Consider the following 11,079-nt stretch of genomic DNA (forward strand, 5'->3'; position numbering starts at 1 on the left):
GGGAACATTACCCGATCGGGTACCCGTGCTACCCGTGGAAAACTACCCGGACCCGATACCCGAAGAAAATGCTACCCGACTCAGCCCTAGTTTAATGTATTGTTGAATGTTGACCACCAGTAGTATTTCTAAGGAGGTGTGTTTGTATAGGGAGTGGGTGTGTTTGTATTGGGAGTGTGTGTGGCTGTTCCGAGCGCTGCTGCTCTTGTTATTCTTCTTCTTCAGAAATTCTCCACACCTTGTCGGCCAAAGTACGCGCGCGCGTGCACGGAAAATAGATGCGCTGAGCCGTTTCTTGTTCGATTTTGACAAATAATGGCTTGTTGTTTTGTTCTCGACCTTGGCTATCCTTCTAACGTTCAATATTTTACGGAAACGCAACGGCTCCCCCTGTTTTTTTAGCCGAACTTTGGCCAAAGTTACTGGAAAACCCGGAACTCTTTTGAAAAAAAATACGAACGGTGGAAGTCTTGGAACGTCTTTCGTGCGTGTGGATTCAAAAATTCAGGCAGTTTGAGCCAACCGTAATGAATCCCGTAGAGTTGAAAGTGAGTGATATTGATGGGAAAATGCGATTTGAGCACTGACCGATTGTGTGGTGCAGTATATGCACGCGCCTGTCACGTGCATGATGTAGCTGGCGACGCTAGCATGCCAATCCGTGAACCTGCAAGTTCAGGGCACCAAATGCACTACTTTCTGTCGGATTTCACCGAGCGCAACTAGTTCATGTCACTAACACACTGTGTTCGTGTTTCCTTTGCAGGAATGTTCAAACGGGGCAATGGCAAACGTGAGAGCCAGGTTCACCTGACAGGCCTGCCCACCCACAGCTCAATTTCATCAAGCGTCGACGAATACTCGATCACGGCCGACTCTGCTTCAGGGATCGGCTCTGACGATGTCTCCCAAGTCAAGCTGCACCAACCTCCTGGCTTGTTGAGCAGCTCCCTGTATGACGTGGTTGAAGCGGATTCATCCTGCCGCAACCAGACCGGGGCAGTGCAGGCTGCCAGCCAACCCGAAGTGCCAGCAGCCCAGCAGCAGCAAGAAGACGACCCCAGTCTGTACATGTGCATTGACAACAGGTCAATGGGTCGTGTTAATAGCGTGCAATCAAAGCGGATGCCTCCATCCGTGGCCCCGCGCCCGCGTGGCTCTTCGGCCGCGTCGGCCGCAGAGGCGGGCGTCACGAATGACGTCATCATCAACAGCAGCGCCTTGGACGCCATGGCAACGTACGACACTGCCGAAGTGGAGTACGCGGCACCGCCTGTTGACGACTCGCATTACAAGACTGTGTCGCTGTCCGGTGTCAGCAGCCCTGCAGAGGACTCCAATAGGGCAGCAGCAGCAGCAGGACCTGCTCAGTACTCGAACCCATCTCGCCCCGGATCCAACCTGGACGATGCACCCAGCGGCAGTGCAGGTGCCGACTCTGAGTTCCTGGGACACTATGCCAAGCCACCAGCCGCCAAGCACTACCGTCCGGCTAGCGCGTCACCAAGAACTGACGATGCTAACAGCCTTGGGACGGCTGATAACCTCGCCGAGGCAATGGCCGACTTCCTCTAGCTTCTCCCTACCACACTGGCGTGTGCTGTAGGTAGAAGATGCCGGGGAGATGCAGTAGTAGTATGAGCTAGGGAGTAGGGGCCGCCGCTGTTGCAGTGATTTCACTCATGGCATGTTGTAAGTCTGTTTTTGTGTGTGTGTAGTCTCTTTATGATGTGGACCATGAAACGGTGTAAGAGGTCGGTAGATTATGTCATAATGTGAGTCATGGGTTTGTAGATGATGTCATAATGTGAGTCATGGGTTTGTAGATGATGTGAGTAGTGAAATGTAAAATGATGTCGGTGTACGAGGTCAGTATATGATGCGAGTCGTGAAAATGGTACATTGTATGTGATGTCATACTAGTAGGCAGCAAGCTTCTCTCCTTTCTTCTTCTTCTGCCACTCTCCTCTTTCTCTTCTGTTAGCAGAACAGATTATGTATAGTTTCTCTGCATGTATTATTTATTGGAGCTCAGCTGTCCTCGATAACTGACCCTTTTATTTTTAGTGCATTCTATGGCCTGCCACCATGCACCTGGCATGGGTTTTCCCTGAATTTTCCTCTCTTCTGTATTTTCGACGTGAACCCAGTGCCTCCCCAGTTGTCCACCTGGACATCATCTGGTGGATTCATCCCTTTTTGTTTCACCATCCCGGGCAGATTTCCTTCACTAATACGCACTTGCCTACAGTTATCAGACTGTACTTCTAGGTGCATGTATATGCCAGCTGCGTTCTCTAAATTGTACTTCAAGTAGCCGCAGTAACGGCAAGTACATTTATTTAGGCTGCCTTAGACAGATTTCTATATATGGCTTAGTTAGTGCCTCAGACAGATTTCTTTATATGGCTCAGTGCCTTGGACAGATTTCTTTATATGGTTTAGCTCGTTTAGACCGTCTAGTGCCAAGCTGGGGAAGTTCTAGGAGCATCTAGTTGATGATCACACATCATGTGCATAAGCAAGAAGTAATAGGTGGCAGACTAAGACTACTGGTTCTAAACTACGGTAGCAGCAAGCATTGTAAACGCGTGTAATAAAGCAGTTCTAATTCTGTGATAACTGTGACCGCCGGTGTGCTGTTGGGTGCTGCTGCTGCTGGTGCTAGTGGTGGTACTGCTGGTGCTGCTGCTGTTGGTGGTGGTGGTGGTACTGCTGGTGGTGCTGCTGTTGGTGGTGGTGGTGGCACTGCTGGTGGTGCTGCTGCTGGTGCTAGTGGTGGTACTGCTGGTGGTGCTGCTGTTGGTGGTGGTGGTGGTACTGCTGCTGGTGCTGCTGTTGGTGGTGGTGGTGGCACTGCTGGTGGTGCTGCTGCTGGTGCTAGTGGTGGTACTGCTGGTGGTGCTGCTGTTGGTGGTGGTGGTGGTGCTGCTGCTGCTGCTGCTGGTGCTGGTGGTGGTGCTGCTGGTGGTGCTGCTGCTGGTGGTGGTGCTGGTGGTGCTGCTGCTGCTGCTGGTGCTGCTGCTGCTGCTGCTGGTGGTGGTGGTGGTGGTGCTGCTGCTGCTGCTGCTGCTGGTGGTGGTGGTGGTGCTGCTGGTGGTGGTGGTGGTGCTGCTGCTGGTGGTGCTGCTGCTGCTGCTGGTGGTACTGCTGCTGGTGGTGGTGGTGGTGGTGCTGCTGCTGGTGCTGCTGCTGGTGTTGGTGGAGGTGCTGGTGTTGGTGGTACTGTTGCTGTTGGCGGTGCTGCTGCTGCTGGTACTGGTGGTGCTGCTGCTGCTGGTGGCGGTGGTGCTGGTGGTACTGCTGCTGGTGCTACTGCTGGTGGTGGTGGTGCTGCTGCTGGTGGTACTGCTGCTGCTGCTGGTGGTACTGCTGCTGCTGGTGGTGGTACTGCTGCTGCTGGTGGTGGTGGTGCTGCTGCTGGTGGTGGTGGTGCTGTTGCTGCTGCTGCTGGTGGTGCTGTTGCTGCTGGTGGTGCTGTTGGTGGTGCTGTTGCTGCTGGTGGTGGTGCTGTTGCTGCTGGTGGTGGTGGTGGTGGTGGTGGTGGCCTGTGCCCCGACTGTGGTGTGACTGATGCTGTGGTTTGTGGTGTAAAACTGTGAATAGTGCTGTGTAACGTACAGGGCAGCTCATAATTATAATTATAAAATAATAAAACTCGGATGTTGAGCCAATAATAAATGTAGAAAGGAAAAGGACATATGGATACAAATTAGAGTAACTCTCCATCACTGTAACCAGATACTATATACAGTCAGAAAGTGCAAAGACTCGGCACAAAACTGACAGAGTACTGAGACATTCATACTGAGACATTCGTCCAGTAACAGTCGGCATTCTTTGTTCCGTTGGCACTGAAGCTTGTGCTCGTTTTCGTTGCGCTTGCCTTCCCCCTCTTTGGTCTTTCCATAACCTTGAACCTTCCAAGTTGGAAGGCTGTCGGTTTGCGCTACAGAGACGTGTTGAAGCTAGGTGTCAGGTCGTCGAATGTCTCAGTACTCTGTCAGTTGTGTGCCTAGTCTTTGCACTTTCTGACTGTATAATAGTATCTGGTTACAGTGATGGAGAGTTTCTCTTAACTCATATCCATAATTATGTCCTTTTCCTTTCTACATACAGGTCGTCCCCCGTTAATACGAGTCCGGTTAGTACATAAACCCTGTTAGTACATAAGAAATATCAAGTCCCGGACGAAACGTGGTCACTTCCATACAAATTTTGTCGGTTAGTATATAATTCGTTAGTACATAAACCCCGTTAGTACATAACATTTTTCCGTACCCGGATGCCACCTACCTCAATAGTACCTAATTTGTTGGTCTTTTGGCCTACTTATGAACGCAATTAGCTCAGAAATCAGAGCGCACATCACAAACCGACAAAGCTCTGTTTTTTTTCGAGTGACTGTACAGGCGCGGCTGGACATGTATCATGTAAACTGTAGAATCTTTGCTGACTGTGACCGTTATAAAATTTTTTTTATGTTATACCGAGGGAATCAAGAATATCTCGCTCCCTAGCCATGGTAGCCAGAAACGCTCAGAAAAGTTGAAAAAAGTGAAGAATTCTGGTACACAAGCAAGTTATGTACACTTTCGTTTAGTACATAACCCCGTTAATACATAAGATTTCTCAATTCCCAGAGATTATGTATTAACGAGGGACGACCTGTAATAATAAAAAGCAAGATATTGGCAATCATGCATTTTGCTTGTTTTGAAGGGGATCTAGATCCGCAAGTGCTAATTTGGAGTGCTGGCCTGGACAAAACAAATCATCCGAACATGACTCGTGTATATTTCAGAATTGACCACTTTTGCAAGCCAACAACAACTCCGCTTTGTACTTTGAAAACGCATAATACATAATCTAAATTAAAAGTTTGAAATACACTCTTATCCCTCTTGTCTGGACTTGGAAGTTACCATGGTTACGGGCACCTCGGCCCCAAGGCACCCTCGGGCACCTCGTCCCCAAGGCACCCTCTGTGCGTGTGGGAGGGAGGGGGGGGAGGTAGTGGAAATGTTACTACTCTTTCGCCAGTTTCTGTGGAAATCATGAGTGACATAACGGACATGTGCGTATATATGGCTTTGACCTGGCCTGTGTGTTTGTACAATCAGACCTCACTTATCCGGACCTCTCTCATCAGGTCCTCTCTTATCCTGTCCTCTTTCATCCGGTCCTTTCTTATCCAGTCCTCTTTTATCCGGATCCCACACCATCCGGAAGAACATAGCTGGTTACAGATTTACAGCATACGCGATGCATCCAACATAACTGGTGTTCAATTATCCGGTTCCCTCGCCCATCCGGATATTTTTGTGGAAAACGGATGTGTGCGGTTAAAAGCGAAGTCTGGCTGTACTAGCAACGTCGTGATACTGAAGAACAAGACAAAACCAGGCTACATATACTACGAGTAGTCTTTATGTGCAGGGCCTAGGGTAGGGACGGCATGCTTGTCCTGTAAAATTATTTAATGGTGGTGTACACGAAGCATGCACATGATGAGGAGCTCATAACGCATCCCATATACTGGCAAAAAGTGTGCAACTCCCGCATGCGCATGCAATGCTGTCCGGTTACGATGGGTGCATGTCCGGACAGCCGGCAACAGAACTGTTCAAGTTGATGTCATTCATGATGCAATGCTCCTTGCAGGAGTGACTTACGACGTTTGAAACCTTGTATACTAGAAGTCATCAGGGGCGTCGGACGGTCTGATGTGGGATATAAAAAAAATTCGGCTCAGCCACCACTCCCCCATGAGTAAATTGTACTTCAGATGGTTGACCGTGCCACGCTAAAATACCTTCTGACACCCCTGGTCATGTAGAGTGGTCTCACATCTTTGTCATGCACGTCATGTGGCTAATTGTATAGGAAAGGAAGAGGACCAAGGAACTGCAAATTACACCGTGGCTATACTCTCCACTAACACCACCAGTGATGTGACAATCAGCTCATGCCATGATAACATTGCACCACACTGACCCGCAACAGTACTGACATTCTACACCTAACTGGCAATCAGATCTAGCACGCCTTGGATGCGCACTCCAACAGCCTTGCAGTAACTTGTAGTTCCTTGGTCCTTTTTCTTTCCTGTAAAGTCATCATTGGCTCTCCATCCGAGACATGTGGCTAAATGTGTGTATGCTGGACTTGAAGTGATGATGTCCTGTGGACAGTGGAACCAGCATGGTTGCATAGATTCAGGGATTGGGTGGAGTTGGAACCAATATGGCCACACCCATGGTTATGACTTATGTGAATGAGGTGCAACACCTCTATAGGACTATACTCTAAGACATGCCGTTATACTGTATAAGTACTAATTTTCGTTCGGAATTCAGTGTCTGCTCCAGCGCCGGGTGAGCCGGGTAATCCACCCGGTTGGGCGGCGCTTGGACCCGGTTGAAAATATAGTACCGGGTCACCTGTGACCCGGCTGGTACTTTACACTTTCGAACTTTGAAAGGACTGACTACATGGCTTGTATGTGTCAGATACTTCTTCTTCTTTCGTAATTTTCTAATTTCTGTCCTCTCTTTTCTAAATGCGGCTTATCCATTCGCCTTTATATCATTGGGCCTAGTTCCCGTTTATTGTCCGAATTAAAATAAACTAACCAACCAGTTAAAGCATGTGTTTCGGCTGGTAAGACAGCGCCAGGTGTACCCGGCTCCAACCCGGTTGAAACGGTTGCGCCAGGTACACGTGCACCTGGCTGTCCTACAATCCTAGAGCAGACACTGGAATTAACTTTCGCTATAAGTATATTGGCAAGTCCGATGTGGAGATAAGAAGGCGCTTAGCACTAGGGAAGCAAAAGATCATTGAACTTCAATTCATTTGGAAATCGCCATCACTTTCTTTGCCTACTAAATTTCGTTTTGTTAGGTCTATTGTGCTAGCGACTGTTTTATACGGATGCCAATCTTGGACATTATCTGCCCCATCAATGAGAAGAATTTCATCCTTCGAGATGAAATGCTTCCGCCGACTCTTAGGAGTAACATACCACGACCGGCGTACCAACCAATCTATCCTGGAAGAAATCAATGACATCATCGGAGCAAGGATGCGGCTAGCGAACGAAGTCAAGAAATTTAAGTTGATGTGGTTTGGCCATGTTACGAGACATGACGTTTTCTCCAAGCCCTTCCTGCAAGGATCAACTCCTGGATCTCGACCGAGAGGAAGGCCCGCGACATCATGGATTTCTAACATTAAAAGTTGGACGGGTCTTCCCTTGTATGCTCTCTCTCATGCAGCACACGATAGAGTTGGATTCAGAGACATCATTCACAATTCTCTCGCTGATTAATGCCTCTACGATCACCTTGTGAGTATGAGTTATACATACATACATACATAAGTATATTCGTTAGGGGGCACCGTCGCGAAATAATGGAAGTTTCCGGAGGAGGAAGGAGGAAACTGTAGTTATCACCAACCCTCACCGCGCCCAGCTCACGCCGCTACGGCGTGCGACCTGAGCTGGGCGCCCTGCCGTGCAGTGTGGAACTGTCCTCAAGCCAGTCACGTATTTGGCAGCCCAGTGAGCTGTCTACCGGATCGCAGCATTTAGAAGCGCCAAATGCGGCAGGGCCAGTCTCAGGCTGGTCGCGTAGGCGGCAGGCCGGCGGGCGACCGGCAAGGCTGCATTCGCATTTGGATCACCAAAGTGATACAGGTGCTTCGACGGCACCCCGTGGCGCATCAGGGAGGCATCTGGGGCCCAGGCAGCCCGCCCGTAAGCGCACCACCGTATCAGGTATGCGCAGGTGGAGCAGCAGAGCAAGATGTGTGGCTGCATAGACTACATGGACGTAACGATCGCGGTTGGGCAAACCGGGGAGCTGTCATTCAAATTGTTCCAGAAGGCATGCAGTAGTGGCCTACTGGTGGATTATTCATCGGCAGTTCCTCACCACATCAAGTTAGCCGTTGCTCAATCTCAATTCCTAAGGGCACAGCGACTATCGTCTAACCCCATGATGCAAGCCGAGAGCGAACAAAAAATACACAAACAACTGCGCATAAATAACTACCCAGACAGTATCATATCGGAAGCAAGGGAAGCTGCCAGGAAACCTCGGCGTAGACGACGCGGTAATCCCCGCTCTGCCTTCCTTAAACTACCGTTCAAGTCCGATGAAGTACACCACCATGTGAACAAAGCAATACGGAAATACAAGTTGCCGGTACGTGTCGTATACGAGCACTAGCTCGGGCAGCCTCAGGCGTCAACTATGCCGTTCGGCGCTGTTACCACCCAAGTGCGTAAACGAGCCCAACATTACTGAAAAAAGACGGAGAGGACGTCCACTAGGGCCTTGCATTACCTGTCAGTCTGGAGGCGAACGAGTATGTATGACAAAGAATGTAGTCTACGAATTGCAATGCAAATGGTGCCGGGAAACGTATGTAGGGGAGACGGAATGCTCCTTGGAAACAAGAATTCGGGAGCACAATGGCGAGGCACGCCGCCGCACTCTCGATAAGCCATGGGGTGACCACGTGCGCGACAAACATTCTGGCGAGAGTATAGCTGCTGCGGATAGTGTGTTCTCGGCTGTGTCAGTCCTGGCAAGGGCAGGCGACAGAGCAAGCAGAAAACTGCGAGAAGCTGTTGAAATCCGCAACTTGCGGCCGCAAGTAAACACTAATGCTGGCTGGGCACTACTGTGAATATATCGTATCTGGATATTAATATATCACCAATCCCTTTCGCCACCTTTGTAGCTGACACATTTGGCGCAAACACAGCACAGCACAGTATATTTGCTGCTCCTTTGTAGAGTGCACATCATTGCAAACCTGATGAGGGCTATATGCCGAAACGTTGTTTTAACTACGAAAATGTGTTCGAACGTTGCAGTGTAAATAGAAGGGAGCGAGTCCGCTCCATCTGTAAATCATATTACTGGTACTACTAACGTTACTACTGCCTTCACTGTACTTGAATACTTTCATCTCAAAAGTGGAAAGTCCTGACCAAACAAATCTGTTTGTGATGGACATTGCACACAATGTGACATTGCGGCATTTTGCCATTGCCAAGGCTTTTTTTCTCTTTTAACATCTCCATATATGTGGGCCTTGTCTGAATCGCAATCCTACACAGTTGCATCGGGCATGACGCTCTGATCAGGCCCTCGGTCATGTGAGTGATCTTGCCCGCGGTCGCGACGCCCTCGGGGCTACGCCCCTTGGGCGTCGCGACCTCGGGCAAGATCACTCACAGACCTCGGGCCTGATCAGAGCGTCATGCCCTCGCAACTGCGTAGGATTATGTATTTCGTGTCAGGGCAGTCATAAATTTACCACGCTGTACTGTCTGTACACAATGTACGTCGTGTCAACGTCATGCATGTGCGAATTCTGTTTGCTAATCCGTCTCATAACGCGAATTCCGTCACTGAGTTCGACTTTCCTTGGAGAGCGAACGCGAACGCGAATTTCGTCTTGCTAATCCTCCGTATTATGCAAGCTGCAAGTAACTTAGTTTCTTACATGTATGAACTAAAAGGTGCGCAAAGTATTACATGTATGAACTAAAAGGTGCGCAATATTCGAGCAGAGTTCCTCACCTCGAATTGTAGCAATACTCCAGTTGCACGACTTGTCGTTACGCCGTGTCGTGAGCTAGCTGCACGTCGCGGACCGGTCGACCATGCGCTAGCCTACTATACTACGCGTCTCCGGCCGGGCCCGCATATCGCTGCTCGCCATGGCCGATGCCGATGGGGTTATCCGTAGCTGCATCCTCGGGCTTCGCGTGCTTTGAGCAGGCAATGGAGTCGCGCGGGTCATGACTGTACATGTGACAGGAGCGTGGCTCAGCTACTGAGCTAGTTTTGTAGACGTGCATTACTAGTATTCCAGGTATCCTCGCATTGGCATGGCTCGAAGCTTGCCGCTATCCGATATTCGCGGGAAGAGGCTAGTTGGTGAGTTTAGGGCACGGCTTTCGTTCAAGCCGTTCAACCTGTCCAAGCCCGGCGGTTATACTTTTTATAGGCTGGACGCTTTCTGGGTGCTGCGGGTTGTGCAGGCGTCGGAGTCGGAATGCAATCTACTCGAGAGCAACGAGAGCTGGCACTCAGCGTGAAGTACTTTTGGGTTGAAAGCAGTTGGTCTTCTGCTAGCAAGACAAGCAGGCAGAGAAAACGCTGTCCCGGATGGCTGTCGGATGGTGCCTAGGTGGTGGCCTGGTGGAAGTCGACTCAACTAACAGGGGGAGCAGAATAGACCGACGGAGACCTAGACCGCTGCAGTCGAAAACTTTGACCTGCGGCCTACACGACTTGCAGAGGAATGATGAGCGTAAAACAAGCCGTCACCGGCTATGGACAGTCAGTGGTGAGATTCGAGATAGGAGTGAAAGTAACTGTGTACTAAAAACTTACAGTTACGACGCTTAGTGTCGCCATCGATACAAGGATTGTATCGATGTCATGACCAGTAGATCTACACACCATGATGTAGACACCTCAGACCTCAGACATGCCCATCGCGGAAGCGATGATAGCGAACAGCTATGTTAGACATAGCAACTTGTGCTGGGATTACACCATTCAACAGCTTGCAAGGCTGATGAAGACACACACGCACGCACGCATCCAGTATCAAGAGTACATAACCCGTAGACTCCACTAGACTAGTCACAGTGTGCTGTATTTGCCACCCATGGCATGGTGGTGGCGCACCATGCCATGGGTGGCATGTGTGAAACTATTACTTATACTATGGGCGCTTTCGACTACACGCATTTCGGTCAATTCTAGAATTAGTTATTGTTGATGCACAGTTCGATTACACAAAAAGTGACAAATTCCGTCGTTAGAATTGATTTCATCCAATTCCGTCGAATCCATCAATTCTGAAGAGAAGGCGGAATTTCTCTAATTCTGGCGCCAGAATTGCACTGTCGGTGTGTTACTGGTTTGGTCATGACTCAAGCGCGCGAAGAGCCTCCCTGGCCAGCGTGTGCGCGATGCTAGGTCCACGTGCTCGCGATCGATCGCGAGGGTGTACGTGATCTCTTTTTGCGATTCATCAACTTCG

The 11,079-nt window shown here is 49.7% G+C and overlaps 1 protein-coding gene across 1 annotated transcript in view; it reads left to right on the forward strand.

Moving 5' to 3' along the window:
- LOC135829699 (uncharacterized) overlaps positions 1–2,616 on the forward strand; it is a 163,336-nt gene extending 160,720 nt beyond the window's left edge. Inside the window, exon 49 of the mRNA XM_065342090.1 lies at positions 767–2,616. Coding sequence (XP_065198162.1) covers positions 767–1,575 — 809 coding nt within the window. The 3' untranslated portion in view covers positions 1,576–2,616. The remainder of the gene's footprint in view (positions 1–766) is intronic.
- Positions 2,617–11,079: the final 8,463 nt, after the last annotated feature.

Source organism: Sycon ciliatum, chromosome 13, assembly GCF_964019385.1.
Source record: "Sycon ciliatum chromosome 13, ocSycCili1.1, whole genome shotgun sequence".
Lineage (NCBI taxonomy): Eukaryota > Metazoa > Porifera > Calcarea > Leucosolenida > Sycettidae > Sycon > Sycon ciliatum.